This window comes from Penicillium psychrofluorescens (genome assembly GCF_964197705.1).
Source record: "Penicillium psychrofluorescens genome assembly, chromosome: 6".
Taxonomy (NCBI): Eukaryota; Fungi; Ascomycota; class Eurotiomycetes; order Eurotiales; family Aspergillaceae; genus Penicillium; species Penicillium psychrofluorescens.
Window position 1 is genome coordinate 2341225 of NC_133444.1, and position 26728 is coordinate 2367952.

The following is a 26728-nucleotide window of genomic DNA, read 5'->3' on the forward strand; positions in this document are numbered from 1 at the left end:
TGCAATTACCTTGCATATCCCCTCGACTGGCGTCATAGAAGAAAAAGAAAATGGCCAATCCGTCATCTACCACCGTGAATGTCACCCCCTCATCCGCGCACTCTTTCGTGACAGCGGTCCTCTCCAAATATGATGTTGTCTCAGATCGCGCAGACCTGATAGCAGACTCGCTGGTCCTCGCCGACCTCCGGGGTGTCGACACACACGGTATCAATCGATTGGGCGGGTACATCGAGCGTATTAAGCAGGGCGTACTCGACCCCAACCCCGATCTTAAGTTCGACCTGAAAACGCCCGTGATGGCGCTCTTGGACGCAAAAAACACGTTTGGCTTCGTCGCTGCGTCCCTCGCCATTGATAAGGGGGTCGAGATGGCGCAGACTTACGGGATGGGCGTTGTGGCTGTCAAACATAGTAATCACTATGGCATGGCGGCAACATACCTCCTCCGGGCGATCAAAAAGGGTTGTGCAGCTATGGCGTTTACGAATGCCTCGCGAAGTATGCCGCCGTGGGGTGCGAAGGAGGCTCTTCTTGGGACGAGTCCCTTTGCTGTTGGTGTCCCTGGTGGCGAGGCAGGAGATTTCATCCTCGACATGTCGCCCAGTGTGGCAGCCAGAGGAAAGATTCGAAAGGCAGCTCGGCGCGGGGAGAAAATTCCGGAAGGGTACGCGCTGGATGCAGAGGGGCGATCTACGACTGATCCCGAAGCCGCACTGGCGGGGGGTGTGGTATTGCCTATTGGGGGACCCAAGGGGAGTGGGCTGGCGATGATGATGGACATGTTTGGTGGTTTGATGTCTGGAGCTGCATTTGCAGGAGGTGTAAATGATCAGTACAAAAATCTGAAGGAGCCGCAGGATGTCGGCCACTGGTTCTTGGTATTTCGTCCGGAGGTCTTTCTGGATGGTGGAATGGAGGAACTGAAGGGGAGAATGGACACGTTGCTGACAAGAGTCCGAGAATGCGATAAAGCGGCTGGGGTGGAGAGAATCTATACCAGCGGAGAGATCGAGGCGGGCATGGAAGGGAAGAGAAGGGCAGAGGGCATCCCATATTCGCGAGGGGAGGTCGATGCGTTGCATGCATTGGCGACGCAGGCAGGTGTCGATTTCAAGTTGGAAGAGATGAAATAGATGTGTTAAGAAAGAGTTTATAGAAATGGCTTTCACGTGTTTGAACAGAGCAGAAGTTTTCTAGACTTGCTACTTACGGCCCTGTAACCCCTAACTAAGTGATGAAGCGGAACATCGGAGCATTATCCGCCAAGTCTGTAACATCCACCGGCATTCCAGGCACAGGCTTGCCGTGCATCCTGTCCCGTCGTTTATTGATAGCCCTCAAAACAAAGTGATTCGCCAGCGCAAACACCGCCGTGGCTATCGCCAATCCCATACACGCGAAATGTCCCCGTCTGAACTGCGGGCCGTCCGTGCTGGGGTAGAACCAAGTCCCTGCAATGGAACCAAGATTGCCAATCGCTGTGTACAGGCCCATACCAATGGATCGTTTCGTCTCATTGCCGAAATTGTTCGCGGCCCATGCGTGTGTGGGCGGGTACGTGGCGTAGACACAGGCAACCGCAATGCAGACGCATGCATACTTGCCGCTCAGTTTGGACTCGGGCAGCGTGGCTAGCAGGGCGTATGCAATTGTTGCAACGCCCATGAGGACAGCGATGTGTATGCCTCGATCGCGGAACCGGTCAGAAGACCAGGATGCGACGAACATGAGGGCAAAGGCACAGGCATACGGTGGGACGGTCATCAGGTTTGCCGTCGTGGCTTCCTTGTACCCCAGGTCTGTATCCAATCTGTCAGTATATCCCAAAAAGAAGGTGATCTCAAAAAACACATACTCGCGACAATGGTAGGCAGAAATCCCGAGATCGAAGCCAGAAGCGCTGCCGTGGGGAGATAGATCGCCGCTTGCACGTAAAGCCGCCAGTCGGTAAGCGTCCAAATAACATGTTTCTTTTGAATGGGGCCGGCCTTGTCGAAAGATTCGTTATGATAGCGCGCTTCCGCAATCTCCTGGTTAATGCCGGAGAACCGGGAGTTTTTGAATGGTCGATCGGGCAACCAATACATGCAGAACAGCCCGAGGCAGAAGCAGGGTAAGCCCTCGATGAGAAAAAGCCATTTCCACACAGGTGTGCTACTATCAATGTTGCCGATACCGAAAGCAATCAAGCCTCCGAAAGCGCCGGCAATGGCAGTGGGCCCCAAGAACCAGAAGACACGGACGCCCATTTCAGTCCGATGGTACCACAGAGAAAGGTAGTAGACAATTCCAGTGCCGAAAAGGCCTTCAAAAGTGCCTAAGAAGACTCTGCAGACAAGTTCACCTGCAAGGTTGAACGTGACATTTTGAAGGAGACTTGCAATGGCCCATCCACAAACGCCAAAAGCAATCCACTGCGGAGTATCAGCACATGTCGGAGAAAAGAGATGTTATCTTACTTTCGACGGCGAGAAAACACGGTAGCCAAGGCACCCCGGAACTTGGAATAGTACCAATCCAACGTAGAAGATCATCACAACGAGTTGCCATTGAGACGAGGAAAGAGGAGTAATTCCTGCACCAACCCCCTGCGAGGGAGTATCATGTCCATCATCAAGGCCGTAAAGCTTTGCATTGGCAACATTTCCTCGATCCAGGTATTCGAAGAAATACAGAAGGGAGACAACGGGCAAAATGATGCAGTCCAGCTTCCAGAGATACCGTTTTTGAGCTTTGATCCATTCCGGATCATACTGGTTCTGGATCTCCTTTTGGGTCTCCTCCACCGCATGGTCGTCAGATTTCTCAATGTCTGCCATGTTCTGCATGCTCGCCTGTTCAATATGTTGCGCGTCTTCGGTAGTACCCATGTTAGAACTTCAGCCGTACAGTGCTGAAAATGAGATGGACAACGGGTTGCATTTGTAGCAAAGGATCCCTCAGCTAGCACGGTACGTCTGCCGAAGGCACCCCTTATGATCTTTGATAATAACTTTTATGGGGGCCGTAATTCAGCTCAAGCTTCCCCACAGTTCACAAATAACTGGGGTAAATGCCGGGCGGGGATTCCGGCGAACCCCCTCGGCGAGTTCCCGCGGCGAGTATCCGACGAAGTTCCGAGACGGCGATATTCAGTCGTTGCTTTGCTATGAGTGACCGATTTCGCATATTATTACTGATTAACGCCACTCAGCGTCAAGCTCTCTCCTCTCATTCTCGAGCGACAAAACAAGATGGGATCATTATCAGACCTAGACACCTCTCTCCCCGCCGGCGCTTGGGACAGCCACGTCCACGTCGCAGACGAGGTAAGGAAAAGCTACGACACCTTTTCTTGATGTTATTAATATTTTGCAGGATAATTTTCCTTATCATGCATCACACCCCTATCGCCCCAAAAAAGCCGCTCTCGAGGACCTCCTCGCCTTCCAAACAAGCCAGGGGATTAGTCACAACTGTCTCATTGCTTTCTCCGTATACCACACCGACAATTCAATCATTCTAGATGCCCTTCGCCGTTTAAATGGTAAGGGTCGCGCAGTCGCCTGCATCGACCTTGAAAACGCCACAGATGATGAACTACAAGAGCTACATGACGCCGGAGTCAGGGGAATTCGTATCAACTTGCGGACGACAGACACACGACCTGACAAGGCCGCCTTTGCGAAGTTGTTCACACGGGCAGCGGATAGAATCAGGCCGTTTGGTTGGGCAATTCAGGTGTACGTATCACTGGATCAGATCGCGAAATTTGCATCGATTGTGCCAGCCTTGGGGGTGTCCGTTGTGATTGACCATATCGGCCATCCGGATCCATCGAAGGGACCGCCGAGACTGCAAAATGGGTATCAGGAATTCATGGAGCTTCTGAAGTCGGGTCTCGTGTACACGAAACTCAGTGGAATATACAGGTTCGAGGATTTGCCGGGGCTAGACTCGTATGTGAGAGAGATCTTGGCTGCCGCTCCGGACAGAGTCGTATGGGCGAGCGACTGGCCGCATAGTGGTGGTGTTTCGGCGAACCCAGGAGGCGACAAGACCAAGATCCAGGAGTATAGGAAGGTTGACGATCAGGCCTGGGTGGCTAGATGTAAGACCTGGTGTCGGCAGGTTGGGGGGGACGACCTAGTGAGGAAAATATGGGTGGATAATCCGAGGAGGTTGTGGCAGTATGCCGGTGATGACTAGCGATAAGAATCCACAGCTATAAAGGATGTGTTGTATAAAATGTCTTATCCATAGTTGTACAAGGCTGTTAGAATCTTTCTGCTTTTCAGAAACCACAATAGCGTCTCTTTTTGTGTCCTACCCAAGATACCATTCCCCGGTGGCAGTGTTGATGTTCTGCTCAGGAAAAGAGTCGAGGAATGAAAATGCATCCAAATCCATGCTGCTCGAATTTTGATCTGTCGTAAGGTGATTCGTGACCTCTGGATCAAGATAGGGGAAAGCTGGCAGATAATTCGCCGCCACTGGATCCTCTGCTGGTGCATTGTCATTCGACTGCGCAAACCGTGGGGGGTTAGAGTTCAGGCTGTTATTTATGATATCCAGACTCCGTTGAAGTAGAGGGCATGTTTTGGTACCCTGTTTCAGCGCTCGAAGGAAGGTTTGCATCTTGCTGCTTGCTTCGAGGTCACCGGCCTTGACATCCTTGATCATGACGGATGCACCAGTGTAGATGCAATAAGCCATCAAATATGTAATACGGTTGAAGCCAAAAGTCTTCTCAAGCAGCAAGAGCATCTTCTCGAGGCTATCTGCCGCCTTTCTGCAGGCCATATGACGCGCAGGGGCCGAATAGAATGGCCGATGCAGCAATATGATCATTGCGTAATAGAAGAGGTTCTGGGTGATAATATGCGGCGGAGGGCAAAATTCCGGCAATAATTCTGGGTCATATTTTAGGTGTTGTGGTGAATTTTCTCTCCAATCATCGAGCCTCTCTCTGATTCGCAACGTCTCACTCATGTCTGGAGGTCCACGTCGAGAGTAAAGTTGAAGGATAATATCACTTAGAATGACGGCGAGTTTGCAAGAGTTCTCGAAGCAAGAAATAGAATGAGCCTTCATAGGCGGATACTCTCCGACTGAAACTCTGCTCAAGTTGAGCGTGTCACCATAGTTTGGAGACCACAGTTCGTTTTCGGCGAACGTGTCCACTTTCTTTCATCAGTATCGATACAAAACAAAGCAAGGGTGAAGTGACTCACAGAACTCAGGGCTATGATCAAAAGGAAGTTCAAGTAACACGGGTGATCTCCCTAGATAGAGGCTTAAAGCCTTATCCCAGAAATAACAACTCCAGAATAGTCGTCTCCGTATCTCTCCGTCTTCTGGGCTGAGATATCCCAATTTCAATACTTTGCCACTATTGTGATGAAGACCTAAATCGCTAACCATCCGGAAAGCCATCCCGCCATAAAGCCATGCTTGCGATGTGGAACCATACGCCATCTCTCGAGCACTGAGCTGTAGCAAGGCCTGCACGGTGGGGATCGAGGTTGGCTTTTGTATCTCTTGGCCCAGAAGTAAGCGTGCCCGACAGATGAGCATTTCGCCTACCTCGCCCTCGTGAAAGCGTGCAGCATGTGCGCAGAGGACGATGAGAAGAAAAGGCGAGTAGTATTGGCCACCAGTTGTCATGTCCCCTGCGGTTGTCAGATATTCTCCAGGAATGCAGAACTGGATCGGAACTTACGCATGAAAGCTGGCCTGTACACCCACATGAACATGGGGGCAATCCAGGACCAATGTATTTGCAGTAAATTGGAAATAATCATACGTGGAATACCGCTCTCGATGGATGCGTTGCCATGGGCAAACTCTTCCCAAGATCGATATTCTTCCGCATTCCATGTCAGTAGCGTCCGGATATTCGACTTGGAGGACACTTCATCATCGGACTGGGAATGTGCAGCCCGTGCATCCAGTGCTGGTGGCTCATAAATAGCGGACGTGGGTCCATAGTACGATATCTATTCCAAATATATTAGATGGACATGGTCATAGCATGATATCGAGTCAACTTACTTTGCCATGCTCATCGAGACTCAAGTCCGATAGCAACTCTTCTGAGGTGGGTTCTTTGAAAAAAGTCTGGCCTGGCTGCTGCGTAGGATTGTTTCTACGTTCTTTTCGTGCTTCTAACGCTGGAGAGGCACTTGGGTTTGCGAAATCCGTCTGCTGCAGGGCTGGTGAAGATCCTGCTTCCAGTGCTTCCTTCAATCTTAGGATCGTTTGTTCTGCTTCTTGAAGCCTGTTGGCCATGGCAATTACTTGCGACATTGGAGGAGGCTTCTCATAACGACACTCATCATGATAGACGTCACAGGTCTTGCAGCTTGGCTGAGTGCCATCGCAACGTGTCTGCAGTAGTGAGCAATCAGCGGAATGTGGAGTTGAGGACTATAAATTACCTTTCTCGCTCGGCAATTTTCGCAGGTGAGTCCCCGGCGAGTTCGGCTTCCCCGCTCTGCTCGCCCTCTGGGTGTTGCGGTGGACATGCTGCGGGCTGCTTTCGATGCTTGTTCTCCAACTTGGATCACACATCAAGTCATTCAAATGTGCGATTCGATTCCTTCTTGACTTTTCTTGGTGCGTAGGCCACAGGCCGTCAAAAAAAAAATTAGAAAGCGAAATACCTGGCGCGACTTTTAAGTTACCTTCCTGTCCGATGACAAAAGAAGATGTCGTTGCATCAGAGTCATTTAGAAGGCGGTGAATAGAACCCTAATTATTTCCGACCATACCCGGGCATACCTTACTACAAGGGGCCTTCAGGTAGAAACAATCAGATTACCTGTTGTGCCTATGGAGGGATGAGTCCAGCTTAGTATCAAATTTCAAAAAAGCTTGCAGGGATGTATGTGATGCATATCGTCTAACACGAGGGCGCTTACCGGCGCGGCATGTACGTATCTACACATTTTAGGCGCAGGGAATGAGAGCTCCTCTTCAAATAAGTCAGGTTCCCCGTAGATGTGCTCAACTCTTCCAAAAGATATAAAGAAAGTACTAAAATGCAGGAGAAAGTCATCAAGTATGAAGTGTGAAGTGTGACCGCGTCAACATGAAGAGATACAGAACTAGAAAATTGCTAGAGCATTTGGAGGGCTTCCCACACCCCCTGGCACATTAAGCGGACAGCTCGTCAGCAGGAATGAGTACTTCTTCTTACTCGCACACGTCCTCGATAACGCCTCAAGATCCCACAGCTCACCAATATTCAGACCGAACAAGCTGAGGAAGTACTGATGCAGAACTAGCCATCACTTCATCAACATAATTTCGTAAAAACATTTTGAAAGGAAAACTTACCTAGATCAGCAATGCCTCCTTCCGATTTATCCTCTTTAATAGGCGGCAGTTGCTCAAATGCAAGAGCATCGCCAGCAACACCAGCAAAATGATGGTCCCACACCCATCTCGCCGTCTCAGAACATCCCTTTACCCCAACTGCACGACCACCCTTCAATGCTTCCTGTTGCGTCTCGGGCGACATTTCCTGTAGGGCACGGGTATACCCAGAACGGACTATGAGAATGTCACCTTGGCGCAGAGAAACATTTTCCCACTTGGTAACAGCTTCAAGGTCATCGACAGTGATAGCATGCCCTTCAAAGGGTGAGTATTTGATACCATGCACATCAGCGTAGGCTTTATAGTCGAGTAGAACACCGCGAGCAACTATGCCACCACGTTTGTGCCAGTGATTCAAGGTTGGTAGACTGTGGTCGACAGCAAACGGAGTTGAAGATTGTTCGAGTGTCTGTACACTTGGTCGAACACCATTGTAGCTCAGTTGAGAGTGTTGGTGGGCATAGTGCACCAGACTATCCCATTGACTGGAGCACTGCGTGTTGAAAGTGACTTCGTCATCAAAACCGTGTAATCTGTGATGCTCGTCTTCCTTATCCTGAAAGGAGATTACTCGGTGCTGAAGTCCGGCGCGTCCAAATGCTGGTGTCTGTAGAGCGTTGATCGGCCAGTTTAGGGATACTGACTCGCCATTTTGGGCTTCGCGAAGGGCTGCTTGGACCACCGGTGGGGTGAGAAGGTTGATGCATCCAAGGTGATCCTTTTTGCCGTCTCGGTCGAAGACACCCCAGGCGCAGCCAGCTGGCATGCCCTCCAAGCCTGGGAGTTCGTCAAAACGGGGAAGGTTGCTGTAGTCGGCGTTGGCCATGGTAGAGAGATTCACTAGGGGTTTTGTTAATGAATAGAAGATCTGAAGCTATATTGTTTACATTCTCCTGTCTATTACTATATTTGAGTTCTAACGGTTATTAGGGTCGGTCTTCCCCTCTGTCCTTCAAACCCTCGGGCCGACTACAAGTGGAGTGCGGAGAAAGGCGACGAAAAATAACGAAGGATTAGACCAAAGTTAAACATAAATTACCCCAATAACAACTTGCGTCATTTGTTACGCTGATCCCATGGAAAATGGATCCACGGCCGAAATCTCCTGCATCTGTATCCACGCATTAAACCAAGGATTCTGTTCCTCCGGCGCGGATCCAACCTCAGTAGCGGCCATTGCCCTTTGAATCACCGCCTCAATAGTTGCCCACCGATCACAGCCCTGTGGCCATATCTCGCGATCAGGCTGAGATGCCTTGTGTGGCTGCACAGAGATCTGATTCTCTAGCAAGTCATGCCAGAGCTGACACACCCGATGCACAGAGCGGAGCTGCCACGCCGCAAGCTCGAATGAGGTAGATGCATCTTTGACTGCGTCGCAACAAACCTCAAGGTCCGCGATGGCAATGGAAAACTCGTCATGGCATCTAGAGGTGCACGCTATGTACAGATGTACCATTGACGCTGTGAACATGGGGTGTATGCCCTGGATGTTGATACGGCGCAGCGTCCAAAGACGTTTATAGATAGCTATTATCCGGGTGATTATCCGCGCGGACTCTACGTATTTGCGGCGCGAGTCTGGTGCTTGTCCTGTGCGTGGAGGCGTGATGAACGGGTGGTTGGCGAAGATCATGGTTTCGTGAAATTGAGTGTGCATGACCAATACATGTGGTAGATAGATGGCTGCGGTGCTGTTCGGGTCAACGGCTAGCTCGGCTGGAAGTTCATCTAGCCATTTATCTAGTGCGGATGTCAACCCGATGGTGTGCACGCGTAGTTGGGAGATGGAGCCCGTGCGCTTATCATAACTGGGGAGCATATTAGCAATAATCGCTTCCAAATGGATTAGAAGAATCACAATGTCTTCTGCAGGCGTTCCATAATATAGCACAGTTTCAACTGGTGCTCCCACATCGGAGCCAGTGGATCAACAAAGCGCTGTGGAGGCCGCCTCTGATCTACAGACTCGTCTGTGTAGTCCTCCCAGTACTGTGTCATCTGGCTCTCTGCCGGCGACTGGACAGGGATTCGATTCACGTCAGCGACTGGCATTGTCAATCGTCCGAGATAATAGCTCCACGCAGTATCGATTACATATGTGCCCCAGAACGCAGTGCTGCGCACAGTAGCTTCCTGCCGGGACATGTCGTTCGACCGAACATAGTGTTCAACATCCAGGTGCAAACCTAGATGATGAGCTAGCTGCGCCGCCATGCTATCATACAACCACCCGCGTGAGTCTCTGCCACGGCTGGCTTCGCTACCGCTCATCATTGCTAGAGCCTGCACTGTTGCGATGGTGGGGTTGTCAATGTCGCGCTCCAGCAGTGCTCGCGCGCGCAGGATGAAGAAGTCGTGCAATGAGCCAGGGATCTCGGGCAGGGCTTGGTCGGTGAATAATGCACCCCAGGAGCACCTTGTTAAATAGTAAGAGTCAATTCAAGAATAGTAATGGTATGCTCACATGGCATTAACAAGTAGGTCTGAGTAGCAAGAGGTTACCCCCGAGTCTGAGCTCAAGCCGGACTGTGTCTGTCGACGGGCATTCAAAAACGCATTTTGGTCCACCACATTGAAGTATGGATTTTCCCAGGTGAAGTACAACTTGATCAAATGATCTTCAAATTCTCGAGGGATTGTTCGACCCACGCCAGCTTGTTCCAACCCAGCGTTTGGGGTTTGGCCCAGCGCATTCTGATAGAGCTGCGGCTGAAAGGGGATAGCGGTGCGAAGAAAATGGACATTCGAAGTCGTGCCGAAGTATCTTAGCTGTCCGTGCTCCGTAAACTGAAGGGACCCAGTCCGTTTTACGAGAAGCTCGATATCGGGATCCAGACCGGGAGTCAGTGTATTTCCCTGGTCAATTCGTTCGAGTAGTGCCCGTTCACGATCGTCTCCTTCCTCCACGGGATCGTTCAGGAGCGACAGTGCTGACCAGCCGCTAAGGTCTGGCACATTTTCTTGGGAATTTTGCGGCACGCAACCCGATTGCGGCGGCTGCGGTGATGGAATTGGAATGCCATGCTCTGTCAATGTGTTTTCCAACAGGCGGATCCGATCCACCAGCTGTGAGACGGCAAGTTTGGATATCCTAATCGGGTCAACATACCTATCCTCTAGAAACTGGAAGGCCTTACTGACTTGCGCTTGTCTGGTCTCAGGTACGTGCATCGCTGCTGCAGCCGATCACAGCTGGCGCAGCTCGGTGATACGCCGTCGCATCGGACTTTTAAGCGGAAACAGTGATCACAGGCCGTCGTGACATGTGAAGCCCTGCGCCCAGGCGCTGCCATAATGAATGATTAGGAACGCATGTGCTGTGCGGTTGAATGAAGTCTGTAGTTACGGAACGTACGCATGGTCCCTCTCGGGGAGTTAGGAAGAGAAGTGCGGGGGATGTGGATCGCCGAGCCGAAACTATGGCGGAGAAGTATGAAGTAACAATAAAACTGGAAACTGGAAATATACGATAAGACTCGGCATTGCTCTCTCATATCGACTACTACCATGCCAAAATCAAGACGACTCCTTGTGGACCGTAGTCGGCTTAGACTCATCCTCCTGCTCGCTCTCGCGAAGTGATCCTCCTCCCGCCTCCCGAAGAGCCTCACGTGCAAGCTTCTCACGCTCCTCCTCAGTGGTATTATACCAATGCGAGACAACGTTAGCTTCGTCGCCAAAAAGACCACCAATCTCCTCCAGCGTGCGGCCCTTGGTCTCGGGGAAGAAGAAGTAGATCGCCAAGATGTAGAAGAAAGACGGGATAATCAGCACAAGATAGAACTTCCATCCAATCGTGTTAAGCGCAACCGGCGCTGCAACAAGAGTAACTTCGGAACCTAGATAGAAGCTGGCGATGCCGAAGGCCACGCCTTGGGAACGGAGGTGGTTGGGGAAAATCTCCGCAATGTAGACGTACTGTGTTGCATCGACGAAGAAACACCACCAGAAGATAAAAAAGAACACGAAGAAGACTCCCGCGCGCAGACCGGCAATGTTGTCTGTGCCAAGATACTGTGCCGTCATGGCACAGAGGAATGTCACCGCCACGGTGCAGCCAATGGAGCCGATGAGCAGACACGTCCGCCGGCCAACACGGTCGACGTAAAATGCAGTCCAGGTATTGCCGATGAGCGTGAAGCTAACCCAGCATGCATTGAGCAGGAGTGGAATGGAGCCTCCCAGTCCGAGACTCGCGTAAATGAGGACTCCGTAGTTTGTCATCACAAATACCCCCAGGAACTGATCCCCCCACATCAGCATGAAGGCCACCATGGCTCGTCGGCGGTTAGCAGGGGTACGGAAGAGCTCAAATGGTCGTGTCGCCATAGTCTTATCGTGTGTGACCTGTTTCTCGATCATGTAGAATTCCTGCTTGGCTCGGGAATCGTTGGTATCGTCGGGAGTGCGGTGCAGACGCTTGACAATCTCAAAGGCCTCTTCTCGACGTCCTTGCTGCAGTAGCCAGCGAGGAGAAAATGGGATGAAGGAACTGCCCGCCAGGACGATCAGAGGGAAAGTAATCTGGAACGCCAGCGGGAACCTCCAGGCGAAGGAGGCTGCCGGGTTGCTGGCAGACATGTAATAGCATGCAAACCCTAACCAGCCAGCTAGGGTATACCCGACAGCATACATGATGCCAGTGACAGCCACCATGGCGCCGCGGGTCTCTGCTGTCGACACTTCGGCCTGGTAGATAGGCACGATGCATGCAAGGATGGAAGAGCCCATACCGGCGACAAAGCGGCCCACGAGGAACATGGCCATGTCCACTGCACCAGAGCACAATGCACCGCCGACGATGAGCACGGCACATCCGGCCTGTATAGTCCGCTTGCGACCATAGTAGTCTGCAGCCCAGGCCTGGAAGAGGCATCCCACGATTGCACCCGCCGAATTGATGCCATTGAGGGCTCCGATCATGTTGGTAGTATGCCCATAGCCTGGTTCACCCTGGGCAGCCAGGTTAAAGTAGGTATAGAAATTGGGCTGGCCGACGGTCGATCCGATGATGGCCAGGCCATAGGCACTGGCAATGGTACCGATGGCCACAAAGACCACGACCCAAAGGTTGTAGGCGTTTACAACGATCTTGTGTAACATTGTGGTTGAGAGGAAAATGAACAGAACGAAAGAATGATAAGACAGGAATAGGAGATGGGCATGACGTTATTAGGGTCCTCAGATTGAGCCATCCCCTCGTCTCTCCAGAAACCCGTGTATGCACAGGATCTCCATGGCTCCGCTCAAGCAAACGGAATAATTGGCGTGTTCCTAATATCTCCAGTGTCACCGCCGGCGCAGAAATCCGGGGCCGAGTAAAAATGCGGGGAAAACGCCTAATCTCAAAAAGGTGCGGAGATGTGATGTCAATGCCACGCAACTGCCGAGGCTGACTATTCTTGTTCGCCACGGACTGGAGTTGCTTTCTTGTTTAATTCGTTAGTACTGAATCCTGCAAATCAACCGAGGGCTACTAGGGTGAAATTGGAGACCGCTAAGCTTTAGTCTCATGGGGGCTAAGTCAAAGCCAGACTATAGTTACATACTGTAATAGGCAACCAGACAGTTGAACTTTCGAGGTTCATTTACCCGAAATCCTTGTCATATTACCTGCATATCGTTCTCCGTAAGCCTCAAAGCCTGTCATTATTTTAAGCAACGTATAACTACCCCCTCTTCTAGTCCCACTAATTTGCCGACCGGAGGATCCACGCGGAGGAAGATCACTTCGCCGGAAGATACCAGTCATAAGCAGAGATGTTATGGATGTAAAGCCTGTCCGGGTCTGCAAAATAACATTATATCATATTGCATACACGGTACCTAGCATATGCATCACGTCTGTCAACATTGAGCATCAGCAGGCTAAAGATTGAAGATCGAGAAAGAAAAAGTGTCTCCAATGAATAGTAACACAAGAAAATTGATGAGCAATAACACAGACCAGGGAGTATTTCTACCCATGTGTATACTGTTAACACCCTTCATTCACCTCATCCATACTCAAAATACAGCCAATCACAGTCCATATAGTCATCCCCCAAAAGCAGCAGGCGGTGAACCCACAATGATGTAGTGCTCCTCGATTCCTCCTCGTCCAAATGGCACCTCAGCTCCAACACCCAGCCAGGAACCAATCCAACACTCATCCACAACAATGCTCTCCCGCACCACTCCACGAGCAATACTGCTCTCCAGCTCCATGCGGCCCCTCCGCACAACCACGCTCACGCCCACTTCCGCCCTCTCCGCTCTTCTCCCCCGATCCTCTCGCGCCGTCCGCCCCAGCCCGGCGACACCCATCCGCGCTAACAGCCGGGCATTGCACGTCTCCGCAGCCAGATGCAAGGGAATTCAGCCCGACTCGTCAGACCCCAAGCCTCCGCCTGTAGCGGGCGCTGCGGAGCACGTCACTGAGCCGACGGCCTTGTCGACGGAGGAGTACATGGAGTACTCGGAGCATTACTTCAACGTACTCCTTGGGGAGCTGGAGAAGTCTCAGGAGGAGGGATCTGATGTCGAGGCGGAGTATAGTGTATGTCATCTTCATCTTCCTCTCCCTCTCTCTCTCCCTCACACAAAGACGGAGCGGAGTATGGAAATAGGAAAAACAAAATAGCTAACATGCCTTCACCACGAACAGGCCGGCGTCCTCAACATAACCGTCCCCGCGATAGGCACCTTCGTGCTGAACAAACAACCGCCCAACAAACAAATCTGGCTCAGCTCGCCCATCTCCGGGCCTAAGCGGTACGATTGGATCGTCGGCGGCGACCGCATGCACGAGAAGCAGGACTCGCGGCCCTTTGTCAGTGGGCAGTGGGTTTATCTGCGCGATGGGTCGAATCTGACGGATCTGTTGAATTCGGAGTTGACGCTGAACTTGCCAGTGGATGTTTATAGTGATGTTGAGTAGGTAGGAGGGTGAATATGGGTGATGTGGGTGGTGACTGCATGGCAATGTTGGTTTACAATTGTATTTTTTATATCGCTACACTCATACTCATGGACATGTTGAGAGAAGAAGAAGTAGAATAAGAGAGAGGGAGAGCATCAGCAGATATCATTTCAATCATGTTTGATTCAGGCTGGATAAATAACTTCAGTCTATGATCGGCTCGAGCTGTGCGTGGCGCTTGAGAGTCGATAGATATCTAGGCGTTGTCCTATATGATGACAGCAAGCCCGTCTTCCTTTCGAATCACTGTAACCACCCAACTCGAGACAGTGAAACCTGTCTCGCCCGGCTGAGCGAGTTCTCTTTCACAGCTGAGCCCCGCTCATGCAAGCAAGTCTTGAAAGCCGTGTCCGTAGATGGTAGCGTTGCCTGGACATCCACACAGGAGAAAATTGATGTGTGCAACTCGTCCTGGATATGATATATGATATCGGCCGTGGCGAGGATATAGTATTTGGATTGTGGATTGTCGTGGTCGTTGCAGGTCCCATCCCATCCCATCCACCATCGAGTTTTGTCGAGAGCATACACCATGTATATGCCACATCCGGCACAGCGGATACCTTTGACTTCTGCTTCGGAGCAGAAATTGTGATTTTGCTCGCAAGCGGGCACATCATGGGGTGAGAACACTGGGTATGGCACGGTATCTTCGAAGAAGTCTCGTCTCGTCTCGGCGCAACCAAGACCAGCGCCTATCCTATCCTGTCCTGTCTTGTTTTATAAAATCCATCTCTTCGTGTCATCTGCTCTGTTCATTCACGCCTGAACAGCAACACTCCCTGCATTCTGCCCACCATCCGGCTTGGGCAGATCCGTCTTTTAAGAAAAATATTGTCAGCACATTCAGAAACATATCCAACCTCCACCGCTGGAAGAAACTCACCAGATCAAAAATAACCCGAATCATCAAACTGCAGCTGGGACACACGGCTATCTCCTCGCCATCGCGCAGGTCGTCGATGGCGATCTCGAACCGGTCGCCGCAGGGGCAGGGGAAGTGGTAGATTTGCATGGCGGGGTCGAAGGTCATGTCCTCGATCTCGATTTCATCGTAGATGGAGAGGGCGTCGTCGGCCATTTTTAAAGAGGTTTGTTCCGGAGAATAAGTGGAATGAACTGAGTCGTTCATTCTTTCGGTGGCGGCAAAAAGCTTTGTGGTCATGTGACTGCGGAGAGGGATTAGTTAAGCGGTTTGTATACATCACACGCAAGTGGGTTTGAAGGGCATGCATAGGTTCACCCTCGTTGCTTTGCCCTCCTCCGCTGGGCACTTTGAGCAGCACAAATTCCAACCTTCTGGTAATCACTATTAAGATGACCTCCCAGCCCACCAGAATAGTTATTTATGCTTGCGTGACCGATATAGCTGGTTGTCCCCTGCGGCGTTATGCCGCGCTCGGCGAAGCCTTTTGCGCAAATGTCCTGGGGCGTGAATACCACTCCGACCTCGACCCCGCAGGCTATGACCATGTCCACATTCCTGGCGATTTCTGCTCAATGAAGCCGCTCAAGAGGTGGTTTATCCTTGATCTAGATGTCACCCAGCCGCTCACCCGCGAGGAAGTTTCGCAACTTCCCCATCAGGTGTACCTCGCAAGCCTACAAGGCGGTGAATTGTGAGATGAACCCTCTTGTGATAAGCATTGGCTTTACGAACTAATTTGGAAAGGAAATTCATTCTTCGTAATCCATGGATGGAAAAAGCAAAGAATCGAACTCTTTCATACACCTGGGGGGGTAGAAGAGAGCAGGAAATGGTTGAGGAGATGCGTAGGAAATAGCTGGTAATAAGGGATACGCAATTCACTCTCTTCAAGGTGTTACTGCCGGCGTTTGTCCTTTACAAGCGGGTCAATAGTCATCATCCTTATCATCATTGAAGTCACATTATCGCAGATCTATACAATCAGTATGGGTCCCCGGTTTGATATATCGGCTGTATGTACCTTGGGCTATTGACATTCTAAAGAAAAATTAGTCTTTTCGTTCGACATTGATAAATAATCACTCGCCGAGCCGTGCAATCTCCATTTTGACCGTTTCCACTTCTTGGGCGAGTGCTCCATATCGACGAGCAATCTCCGCCAGGGTCCCGCCATCACCCGCAGACTGTGTCCCCGATCCATCAGACACTTCCACATCCCCGTAATCCCGGAGCTCTTCAATCGCCATGGTCCGCCGTTCTTCGAGCTGATCGCGCGTTTTGCGGAGGTGATCTCCGTACCGGGTGAGCGCGGCCAGGGTTTCGGGTGTATATATGGAAGCAGCGATTTCGAGCTTGGTGACTCTGTCAAACGTAGATTTAGATTTAGCAGCGCTCCCAACAGCTTTCTCAGAGATGCGAAGCACGAAATAAGACAGTACATACTCAAGCTTTCCCTCAACCCCCTGCGCAACGGTAGCCAAATGCTCCGCCTTGGCCTTGGTCGCCCTCGCCAACGCACCATGCTTTACCCGCTCGAGGGTAGTAACAGTCCTCTCCAAAACCAGCGTTCGGGTCGCAAGCACGTCTGCCGCTGTAGCGGCCATCTGTCTTCTGGCTGTGGGCAACTCGAACAGTTGGATCTGGCGCAACGCGCGCACGCGGTCACGGAGGACATTCGAGACTGGCGGTGCGGAGATGGATGTGCGGACTCGGCGGTCGCGGGCTCTTGCGCGTGCTTGGTGGCTTAGATGTGCTGGGGCATGGATGCTTCGTGATAAAGAGGTGGGGATCCCTCCGGTTCCTGTTGGGTTTGTTTCTGGGGAGGTGGTTGGCTGTGCGGTGGCTAGGTCTCGGAGGTTGTTGACGGACAGCGAGAGGAGGGTGGAGAATGGGCGGGTAATGGATGGGATGTGCAAGTGGAATGCGTCGATGTTCGGTGCGAGCAGCGAGAGGGCGTCATCGTCATCTTGCTCTTCCGGGTTTCGGGCGCCATGTTTTTCTTGCTTGGGTCTGTCGGGGTCGATTGCGGCACGCGGTGTCTCGAGGTACAGCGATATGATGGCCAGATTATCCCGGCACTGAGATATCACTAGAATTAGCAAAGGTAACAACAATGCACACCGCACGACAGAGAGTCCCGTCCCAAGTGACGGAGGACAATACTGACCTCATCGGGAACCCCGCTGTCAGACGCGAATGCCAATCGCCGCAGCACTCGCTCCTTGATCCGCTTCTTTGCATGTTGTGTCTGGCATTGCTTCAGGTCCTAGTTCAGGCATGACGGTCAGTTTTCTGTATCTTGTTGTTCTTCCGTGCCCAGTGCAACAAGCCCAAGCTCCACAGAAGCGGGCGTTTGGGGGGGAGATGTAATTAATTACCTCCACACAGCGTTCCCGCTCCGGGAGCGCGCTATGCGCACGCGTCGAGCCATCGGGATCGAAAAGCGTGGTCGTCAGATTTTCATAGAGTCGTTTGAATAGAGGATTGTGCGCGAGGATCGAGGGATCGCAGGGGGGGATCATGGTTGACGGAAGAGGATGTGGACCGGAGAGGAGAGCTTCACCGCCGTTAACTATGACCTATGGAGCTCGGTCCCAACCAAGACTGACTAGATTCTACAGAGATCAGAAAGGGTGCAATACTCGTACATCTGCATTTCCATATCATCATAATCATACAGGTGCAGCTGGCAATTCCAGCTCCAATCACTCACTGACTCTCCCTTTTTCCTCGTTCCGTCTCCATAGCCAGTGAACCAAACAAAACAAAAGCCAGTCGTCCCTGCGCCCTCCCATTTTTGATCTCACGCAAAATCCAAATCGCAAAATGTACACTCAGACAATGGGGAAACGTTCAAAGAGATAAAGAAAATCCAGTCCATAGGGAAGCCTGACCATCAAAAAGCCAGCCCTTGCTGGATCCAAAGGGGGTTTTGAGAAGCATAGAGCGCGTATGTACAGGGTGTATTCCTGGCGGTGGAGAAGAAAAAAATCCAGGGGTTGATCAAAGAAATTCCAAAAAGAGAAAGAGAAATTCGACGCTCAGAACGCAAATCAGCGTAGCAAGAGCGTGCGCAGAAGAATTGATCGGCATTGAGCATCTACTCTTCCTCGCTCTCCTCGGAATCTTCGTCTTCGTCATCACTGCTCTCCATATTGGCTTCGACAGATGGCATGGGGTTGGGAGAGCCGCCACCCTGGAAGCGAGACAGGTTGCTCTCGAGCATGTTAATCTGAGCCTCCTGCTCGTACTTGCTCATTGGCTTGTTCTTCTTCGGCTTCGGGGCGGCGAGGTTGCTGGCGGGAGCAGAATCCTCGTCATCCATGATGTGAGGCACATTCTTCTTCACAAACTTGAGCAGCATCAACAGCACGTCGTTGGGGAGCTCATCGATATCCAGTTCAATCTCCGCTTCTTGGGTACCCTGAAAAACAGGTTAGTATTGTAAAAGCAAAGCAGCGAGAGAAAACTTACCTTCAGAGCAGGAACATTGTTCTGGATGATCTTGAGAGCCTCCTGCATCTTCTTGTCCGGAAGACTACTGATACCATTGGAGATAATTTGCTTCTCGTGGTAGCTTACCCAGCGAGGCTTGTCGGACTTGGAGCTCTTGGTCTTCTTGTCCTTCTTGATACTGGGAGCGTTGCTCTTCTTGGAATCCTTCTTGCTCGGTTTCTTGCCAACCTTCTTAGACGAGGGAGGAGTCTTCTTCTTCTTCTGGGTGATCGCTTCGACCTGACGAGACATCTCGGCAATCTGCCGCTGGAGCAGTGTAAGGCGCTCGTCATCCTCTTCACTCTCCTCATCTTCCTCGTCACTGTCCTCTTCGGACGAGTCGGAATGCTGGTAGTGGTGCGGCTCGTGGGTTTCCAGGTAGCTAGCCTTTTGGCTCCACTTCCAGTTGAAAACCTCTTCCAAACGCTGGCCGGCCGCATAGATGATATCACCGGCCATGTTGAACCGGAAGCAGTTTTTCAGCATCTGGCGAACATCCATCTCAAATTCCTTGGCGTTCTCGTACTGGCCAGACCTGAGTTTGTTCTGCACGGTAGACAGATCCATCGGCTTCTTGATCACGCTGTGATAGTTGGGAATATTCAACGCAACGGGGTCCACTGGCAGATAGAAAGGCGCAGCAATTTCGTAGTACTTCCCCTTGTGCAATTCATCAAGGACCTCCTGGCAGAACTTCAACTCCCACTGGAACTTCTTCTTCTTCGGTTTGGTGGAATAGGGGAGATCGCGCTTGGGTGGGTGGATCGATCGCTTTGGACGTCCGTCGGGATTGGAAGAGTCTCGCCGAATTGTGGGCAATCCTTCGGGGCCCAGCGCAAAAGTCGTTCCCGCCTGGGGTGATGTGGCCTTGGGGGGAGCAACCGGAGCACCAGTTGAGGTCCGCGGCTCCCGACGCGCAGCAGAGGTCTTCTCCGCCACCTTCTTGGGCTTCTTTTCCTCCACCTCGTCAGGCTTGGGAAGATTGATCAGTTGCTTCTCAAATGTCGCCCTCAACTTGTGACCTTCCTGGGTGACGAGGTGGTCCGGACCGTTGAAAGTCTGTGCATTCTGAACCATCAAAGCGACATCGTCAATAACCGCCTGCGGAGACGCATACTCGTTGGCCTTGAGCTTCTTCTCGACCGTTCCCAAATCCATAGGTTGCTTGATCACATTTGGATAATTCGGGATATTCAGGGCGATGGGATCCACGGGCACTTTGTAGAAGCGCGCATCATGCATACGCTTCAGGCTGGTCAGACACTTTGAAATGAACTTTTGCTGCAGCTTGGTGACTCCCGATTCGCCACCGGCCGGAAGAGCTGGGCCAGGGGTTTCGGTCACCGGAGTCGGCAACTTCGGAGCCTTGATTTCGGTAGCCGAGTCCTCGCCTTCAACCTTGGTGCGTTTTGCAGCAGGTTCATCACCATCGATTTCGCGTTCTCTGGCGATCTTGGTCGGAGACATGGGCACAGAGGGTGCATCTTTCATCTCCTGATCGGTTTGAAGCGAAGGCAGGACCGGGGAAGACGCTGTCACAGGGGCAAACGGGCCAGCAGATTTGTTCTCGTCGAAGAGGTCACCACGGTGGGGCAGTTCGGTTTTCACGGAGGCAGACATGTCCTGGGGGGTTTCAATGTCCATCTTGTCCGGAGTATCAGCAGCGCCATCGCTCTGCGCAGGTGGCTCACTGCTGGTAGTGGCGGGTCCCTGCGAGGTCGGAGGGAAAACAACAATATTGTTCATCGGTTTCTCCGCAGCGGGTGTGGCAGATTCCTGAGCCGAGCCCTGACTGGGCGTAGCCCGATCCTCGAAACTTTCTTTCTGCAACCCTGTAGAAGTGGGGGGCTCGACAGAATTCTCGACGGAAGGGTCAACGGAAGGCTCGACGGAAGGCTCGGCGGAAGCCTGAACGGCAAAAGGCGTCTCGGCTGGCACCGACGAAGAAGGGGGCTCGCTATCGACGGGTGGCGGCGGAGCTGGAGATTTGGGGGGCGAGGCAGCAGTGCTGGTACCATTGGCAATGGCAGGCTCGCTAGGCGTGTGGCCATTCACCGCAGAAGGAGTGATCTCAGGCGCGGTCGGGGGGACATCTGGTTTGAAGTCTTCAACCACATTTTGCACGCTAGTAGTCAAAGTCAGCAAATGCTTGCAGAAAGTAATTCTGCAGGGAACTAGAGAAAACTGACCTCATAGGCGCCAGGTCTGGCGCAGCGACTCCGGTCGGCGAGGGAGGCAGCTGGGGCTTGTCCTCCTTGACAACGGGAGGAGCCTCGGGAGGCGGGGTCGCCATCAGGTCGTTGTCCAGTCGAAGAGAGTACAGAGTCTATGGTGGCACGAAAGGTGGGTGTGAGATGGGAGTGCTTTTTGCAAGCGCGCAACAAAGTCAACTGGATACAGACTTGCGCCCCACGCGCGGAAGCTCAGGCAATGCGGGGGAGGTAGAACTTGGCTGGCGCAGAAGCTTTGAACGGTTGTAAAGATGGAATAGACGGTAAAGGATGCAGGAAGAGATGGATAGAGAGGTGGAGGGAGAGGCGATCGTGGGAGAGGAGAGAGAAAGGTGAGCTGGAAGAAAGTTGGAGAATGCGATGGCAAGGCGACAGAATTTATGGGGCGGTGAGGGAGTGGTCACGTGGGCGGTGGGTGGCGGATAAATGGTGAGCCAGCCAAGGAGGAGGAAGGAGTGAGATAGAGGTGGGTGCCTGAGGCCCGGGGTGAGGAACTGGATAAATCAGAAGGCGGGAGGGAGGGCGGGTGAACAATTAATAATAGAAACCCAAAGCACCAAAAAATAAAAATAATAAAGGTGGCTGGGGGGCCGAGTTAAAAGGGGCGCAGGTGGACGCGACGCGTCTGTGTTTAGGGCGACAGGGGGGAACCAAGGACACGAAGGGAAAGGGGGGCGGTCAAAGGGCTTAAAGACGGAAGCAGAATTCTTCCTCGGAGGGGATGCTAGAATCCTTAAGTACAACGGACCGGAGTGCGCCCCTAGTTCCACCACTGGCACTAGGCCGCATTCGAGGGTTGGTTGCGGCTCATGATTGGTTTGGGCCGATCGCGTTCGCTCGTCCTCGGGCTGTGATTGGTGTTGTCGTGAATGATGGGCCCACTGTATCATCGAGGAATACAAATTTTCACTGCCATACTACTACAGGTGTGACCAGCTTGAACCGGCGGGAACATAGATCTAGATATCGATATTTACTAAGATGTCTCTCTACAGATCAAGCGGTCGTCTGCGAGGGGTGGGATCCCTGAATTCATGGGTGTCGGGTGATTTAACCCTCACAAAGGCAACCCGGAGGCCCGGCTCAAAACGTCACCGGCACGTGACAGCCCTGCTTCCGGATCTATACAAACACAGTGCGGCGAGGTGCATTGCATGGCCAATCCCTTGCGGTGGACATGTCCATGCATCAAGATGGTTATTTATAATTTGATCTGTATGACTGTTTGCTCGGTGATTGCGTGGTAGTCGATGATGTCCTTCTCGCCGTGTAGATGAGTCTACCTGTAAAGAAAGAAGTATAAAGATAGCATAAATGTAAGTCGGCCAATGACCGACACGTGTGTAAGTCTATGGAAGTAACAAGCTTCTTGAGAATGAGCCGTGGCGTTGATGATTGTGTTCCTCTGCAAATATATATTTCGATCACTGATCTCATCCACCACCCTATAGTAAACCACCACATAAATCCATCACAAGAAAAAAACACCATATCGGAAGCACACATCTGAAGTAAACCCCATTGCCAACATTTGTCCCAACCCCCCTATCGACATCCATTTAACTACTAATTGACCTGTCCATACTCCAACACAGATTTCACACCACGTGATGATAACACAACCACGCTAACCATCTACGGACTAGCGCCCGTAAGAACATTTTTTGGGCTTTTTTTCACTTCCCGCAGCGACTGCGACACCGCAAGAGCCTCAGCAGCACCAGCTCGTTTACCGGGGGTCGACAATCCAAAGCACGGGAATTCCTGTAATCCTAGTTGCTTCTCTGAGGTTCACCTGTCCCTCCCCCCCTCCCAACACATCCATCTCAAACGGAGAAGCCCAAAAAAAGGACCCAAAAGAAAAAAAATGGGCAAGAAGACGTCTCGCCCGTCTACCAAGATGGGCTCTGCCGCATCGCCCGCTGTCGGCCTCTCACAAGCCACCAGCAAGTCCTCTGTGTTGCGGGCTGCGTTCTCGCCATCCCAGTACCAATTGGCGCTGTTTGCGTCCGTCATCCAGGGCCTCGATGCGCAACACATCCGCATCCACGATACCAACACCGGTCGTCTGCAGTGCGAGCATGCCTTGAACCCGAAGGAGACTGTCACCTCGCTGGACTGGGGATACTACGCTGGCCAGGGGAAAAACCGCGATCCGTCGAAGAAGAAGCGGAAACGCGGCTCCGACGTCAACGGGGTCGACGGCCTGGACCAGGGTGATATCGTCGTTGCGTTTGGCACCAGCTCGTCTGATATTCGCATGTACTCGCCCGCGGAGGACAAGGTCGTTGGTACTCTCACCGGTGCCCATGACAAGGGGATCAAGGATTTCAAGTTCACGGCCGATCGGCCAGGCCAGGAAGGCTGGAGTATTGGCGGCGACAACAAGCTGGTTCAGTGGGATTTGCGCACTGGGAAAAGCATAAGGTACGACATGAAAGGTACTTTCCTATGGCATAACTAATGAAATTTTTTCAGAACGATCCATCTCCCTTCATCTGCGCCTTTGACTGCTCTCTCGCGTCCCGTTCCCTCGAATTCCCCCGTCATCTGTGCCTCCCAGAAACCGTACCTAATAGACGCCGAAAAGGCCGACGAGCCGCCCGTTGAGTTCGCCGCGATGCCGAATCAGATCCATTCGATTATCTCTTCGTCCACAGAGTCTGTGGGCGCATTCCTTGCGTCGGACGGAGACCGGTACATCAATGTCTTTGATGTTGCCAGCCGGAAGCTGGTGCGAAATCTCGTCGCAGAGCAGGATGTGTCGTCGGTTTCATTATACCCCGAGGGCCAAGCTGTGCTGGAGAAGCAGTTTCTGGCAGCTGTCACTGAAGATGGCACCATCGAGCTCTTCACAAAACCGTTTGTTCAGCCCGCCGCGGCGGCCACCAGCCCCAAAGCTAGCCGGAAGCAGATGACGCAAAGATCAAACGCTTCTCTCAAGGTTACGCGTTCTGAGTCCTCCGACGCCTGTGTGCCCGTGGTCGCAGTCTCATTCCAGGGCTCGGACATCGTCGTGGCGTACACCGAGGGAGGAGTGATCCCGGTGTTTGAGCGTATCAAGCTCCTCAACGTTGACACCGAAGAGTTGTTGTTCACTGGCGCACAGACCGTAGTCAAGAGCAAGTCCAGCTCTGCTGTTGTAGCGGTGACAACGAATGGAGTCAAGGGCGCGGGCGAGAGCCGGGTCGACGAGACTCGCACGGTTGTGGAAGCAGGAAACCTTGTGGATGACGATGTCGAGATGCAAGATTCCCGACAAGATGTCGAGATTGCCGACAGCGAGGATGACTCGGACGATGCCGGCGAGGATACCAAGGCATCCGCTGTTGAGAAGAAGACCAAGCCCGCGAAGAAGGCAGCCGGTGACGAAGAGGATGTCGAAATGCAAAATGCACCTGAGTCCGAGGAGGAAGATGACGAAGAAGAAGAAGAGGGCGCAGAGCCATCCTTCGGCGAGCTCCTGGGTGTCAACACAGGCCAGGAAGTCGACGTTGAAGCCGAGCTAGACGACGACATCCTTCTCGGAGCATTGGTGCCCGGAAAGCCCAAAGCCGCAGTGCAACAGATCCCATCCGGCATCTCGCTAGCCACCGTGCTCACGCAGTCGCTGAAGACGAACGACAACGGCATGCTCGAATCCTGCTTCCACACGGGCGACACCTCGATCATCCGGACTACGATCCAACGCCTCGACTCCTCGCTTGCGGCGACGCTGCTCCAGAAGCTCGCGGAGCGTCTCTCCTCCCGCCCAGGCCGGTACGGCCACCTTCTCGTGTGGGTACAGTGGACGTGCGTGGCGCACGGCGGCGCGCTGGCCGGACACCCGGATCTGCTGAAGCGCATGGCGACGCTGTTCAAGGTGATGGACCAGCGCTCATCCAGTCTTCCGTCCCTGCTTCTCCTCAAGGGCAAGCTGGACATGCTGGATGCGCAGCTGGGCCTGCGGCAGTCGCTGCGCAGCGGCGCAGAGGGACTGGATAGCGAGGACGAGGACAATGTCATTTACGTGGAGGGCCAGGATGATGACGAGGACAGCGAAGTGGAGGCCAAGGTCCCGCGCACGAAATCGATCCGTGACTCGGCGTTCGACGAGGACGAGCCCATGATGAATGGTGTTGCCGATGAGTCTGATGATGATGAGGACGAGGGCAGCGAGGAGGAAGATGAAGATGAGGGAGACGGGCTTCTTGATATCGAGGCCGAAGAGTCTGCCGGCTCATCCGATGCCGAGGAGTCACTCGAGGAGAATGAAGATGACGAGGACGAGGACGCCGAGAGCGCCAGCTCAATGGTTGACTTCATTGCCGACTCGGAGGATGAGATGTCGGATGACGATGTTGCCGCTGCTGCTGCGCCGCCGCCGCCGTCGAAGAAGCCCAAGACGTCTGCCGGGAAGAAGGGCAAGGCTGGCCGGAAGTAAGCCTCGCCTTGTCCATTCTCCCAGGGTATCTGGCGAATTTGTTTCTTGTGTGCTTTTGTTGGTTTATAAAAGAGTATCCCATACGTGTGTGCTGTGCATCGGATGGATCTAGATCTGTCTGCATTTTGTCCCTTTATTTTCCTGTCTGTCTTTTCTTTTCTTTTTCTTTTTCCCCTTGTATTCTTCTGGCTGTCCAATAAGAGATGGTTGGCAAGTGCCAATCCCAATCAATGCATATGTCATGTCTCTTCCATTAACTTACGTACTCTACTATATGCACCCATTCCTCCTCCTTTCCCTCCCCCTACCCCTAAACCACAATCCTCAATCAATTCAATCAATCCAAAAGCTGCTCCCCGGCACAAGCCCCCTCCGACAAAACCCGATGCTTCGGCACACCCGCCGCGCCCAGGGGAATCTCCAACCCAATCGAGCGTTCCTTAGACGGATAATCCGTGGAATGACCCAGCTTACTCACATCGGGAGTGTCAAGCGCGAGCAGGGCGCTGTTCTTCCCTGCCGAGATGCGCGCTGAGGATGTTGAGTTGGGGAGCGTTATGCGGAGTTCGCCTGATAGGCAAATCACCCATCTGGATGAATTGTTTGTTAGTCGATGCATTGATTAGGGAAGATAGCATGCTGGGTGGTGGGTATAGACATACTGGTTAACAGGCGCATTGTGCCTCCCACCATCAAAGCCCGGCGGCACAACGACATAGCTCGTATTTCCACCGGCAACACCGCCGATGGGACCGAGAGAGAGAGACGACGCGCCGTCCGTGCCGGTCACGGTGGAGGTCTCGAAGTCCGGCTCGAGAGCCCAGCATTCGAGCGCGGAGCGGCCGTGGTGGGCGGTTATGACGGTGACGTTTAGTGTTTTGCCCAGGGGGGGTAGTGTAGATGGCGACCCGATAGAGGGTGAAGGAGCTTTTAGGGGGGATTTGGCGGCGATGAGGGGGGTGGTTGTGAGCAGGAAGGGGAGGAGGGTGGAGAGGTGCATTGTATGTTTGGGGAGAGGATGTCTCTTGGTCGAATGTGTCGTGAAGAAGAGGTAGAAGGGAAAGAATGAGATCTCGGATGGAAGATATCTGGTAGTTATACACTCGGTAACTAGTGACGATTGAGATGATTGAGAACTGGGATTCGAAGCTACTTACGTATATAATTTTTTTTTAAACCTCGGAACCTTGACGGCCTTGGAATGCGACACTAAAATATGACAATCGAACGGTCAGGGGTGTGTGCATGGCGCTAGTGGTGGCTAAGACCAGGGATAATCCTGAAGGAGCTGTAGGATTCCGGGCGTGCATATGGACGGACGA

The 26728-nt window shown here is 52.5% G+C and overlaps 13 protein-coding genes across 13 annotated transcripts; 4 read left to right on the forward strand and 9 right to left on the reverse strand.

Moving 5' to 3' along the window:
- Positions 1-50: 50 nt before the first annotated feature.
- On the forward strand, positions 51-1136 carry PFLUO_LOCUS9358 (uncharacterized protein; the record flags this gene model as incomplete). Its single annotated transcript, XM_073787176.1, has 1 exon — positions 51-1136. The coding sequence occupies one exon, from the start codon at positions 51-53 to the stop codon at positions 1134-1136; it is 1086 nt and encodes a 361-aa protein (XP_073643358.1).
- Positions 1137-1230: 94 nt separating this feature from the next.
- Positions 1231-2873, reverse strand: PFLUO_LOCUS9359 (uncharacterized protein; the record flags this gene model as incomplete). Its single annotated transcript, XM_073787178.1, has 3 exons — positions 1231-1802; positions 1859-2417; positions 2463-2873. The coding sequence occupies 3 exons, from the start codon at positions 2871-2873 to the stop codon at positions 1231-1233; spliced, it is 1542 nt and encodes a 513-aa protein (XP_073643359.1).
- Positions 2874-3236: 363 nt separating this feature from the next.
- On the forward strand, positions 3237-4191 carry PFLUO_LOCUS9360 (uncharacterized protein; the record flags this gene model as incomplete). The annotated part of the gene is made up of 2 exons (XM_073787179.1): positions 3237-3311; positions 3361-4191. 2 exons carry the CDS (start codon positions 3237-3239, stop codon positions 4189-4191), a joined length of 906 nt encoding a protein of 301 aa, XP_073643360.1.
- Positions 4192-4308: 117 nt separating this feature from the next.
- PFLUO_LOCUS9361 (uncharacterized protein) lies at positions 4309-4833 on the reverse strand (the record flags this gene model as incomplete). Its single annotated transcript, XM_073787180.1, has 1 exon — positions 4309-4833. One exon carries the CDS (start codon positions 4831-4833, stop codon positions 4309-4311), a length of 525 nt encoding a protein of 174 aa, XP_073643361.1.
- A 2258-nt stretch (positions 4834-7091) lies between these two features.
- PFLUO_LOCUS9362 (uncharacterized protein) lies at positions 7092-8191 on the reverse strand (the record flags this gene model as incomplete). Its single annotated transcript, XM_073787181.1, has 2 exons — positions 7092-7267; positions 7324-8191. 2 exons carry the CDS (start codon positions 8189-8191, stop codon positions 7092-7094), a joined length of 1044 nt encoding a protein of 347 aa, XP_073643362.1.
- Positions 8192-8428: 237 nt separating this feature from the next.
- On the reverse strand, positions 8429-10539 carry PFLUO_LOCUS9363 (rRNA (cytosine-C5-)-methyltransferase nop2; the record flags this gene model as incomplete). The annotated part of the gene is made up of 3 exons (XM_073787182.1): positions 8429-9176; positions 9227-9784; positions 9833-10539. 3 exons carry the CDS (start codon positions 10537-10539, stop codon positions 8429-8431), a joined length of 2013 nt encoding a protein of 670 aa, XP_073643363.1.
- Positions 10540-10884: 345 nt separating this feature from the next.
- Positions 10885-12471, reverse strand: PFLUO_LOCUS9364 (uncharacterized protein; the record flags this gene model as incomplete). The annotated part of the gene is made up of 1 exon (XM_073787183.1): positions 10885-12471. One exon carries the CDS (start codon positions 12469-12471, stop codon positions 10885-10887), a length of 1587 nt encoding a protein of 528 aa, XP_073643364.1.
- Positions 12472-13528: 1057 nt separating this feature from the next.
- On the forward strand, positions 13529-14287 carry PFLUO_LOCUS9365 (Mitochondrial matrix iron chaperone; the record flags this gene model as incomplete). Its single annotated transcript, XM_073787184.1, has 2 exons — positions 13529-13906; positions 14015-14287. The coding sequence occupies 2 exons, from the start codon at positions 13529-13531 to the stop codon at positions 14285-14287; spliced, it is 651 nt and encodes a 216-aa protein (XP_073643365.1).
- Positions 14288-15088: 801 nt separating this feature from the next.
- Positions 15089-15410, reverse strand: PFLUO_LOCUS9366 (Diphthamide biosynthesis protein 3; the record flags this gene model as incomplete). Its single annotated transcript, XM_073787185.1, has 2 exons — positions 15089-15148; positions 15216-15410. The coding sequence occupies 2 exons, from the start codon at positions 15408-15410 to the stop codon at positions 15089-15091; spliced, it is 255 nt and encodes an 84-aa protein (XP_073643366.1).
- Positions 15411-16336: 926 nt separating this feature from the next.
- PFLUO_LOCUS9367 (uncharacterized protein) lies at positions 16337-17779 on the reverse strand (the record flags this gene model as incomplete). The annotated part of the gene is made up of 3 exons (XM_073787186.1): positions 16337-17335; positions 17425-17523; positions 17636-17779. The coding sequence occupies 3 exons, from the start codon at positions 17777-17779 to the stop codon at positions 16337-16339; spliced, it is 1242 nt and encodes a 413-aa protein (XP_073643367.1).
- Positions 17780-18357: 578 nt separating this feature from the next.
- Positions 18358-21045, reverse strand: PFLUO_LOCUS9368 (transcription initiation at TATA-containing promoter protein; the record flags this gene model as incomplete). The annotated part of the gene is made up of 3 exons (XM_073787187.1): positions 18358-18681; positions 18732-20877; positions 20942-21045. The coding sequence occupies 3 exons, from the start codon at positions 21043-21045 to the stop codon at positions 18358-18360; spliced, it is 2574 nt and encodes an 857-aa protein (XP_073643368.1).
- Positions 21046-22850: 1805 nt separating this feature from the next.
- On the forward strand, positions 22851-25406 carry PFLUO_LOCUS9369 (Small subunit (SSU) processome component; the record flags this gene model as incomplete). The annotated part of the gene is made up of 2 exons (XM_073787189.1): positions 22851-23410; positions 23462-25406. 2 exons carry the CDS (start codon positions 22851-22853, stop codon positions 25404-25406), a joined length of 2505 nt encoding a protein of 834 aa, XP_073643369.1.
- Positions 25407-25743: 337 nt separating this feature from the next.
- Positions 25744-26406, reverse strand: PFLUO_LOCUS9370 (uncharacterized protein; the record flags this gene model as incomplete). Its single annotated transcript, XM_073787190.1, has 2 exons — positions 25744-25996; positions 26069-26406. The coding sequence occupies 2 exons, from the start codon at positions 26404-26406 to the stop codon at positions 25744-25746; spliced, it is 591 nt and encodes a 196-aa protein (XP_073643370.1).
- Positions 26407-26728: the final 322 nt, after the last annotated feature.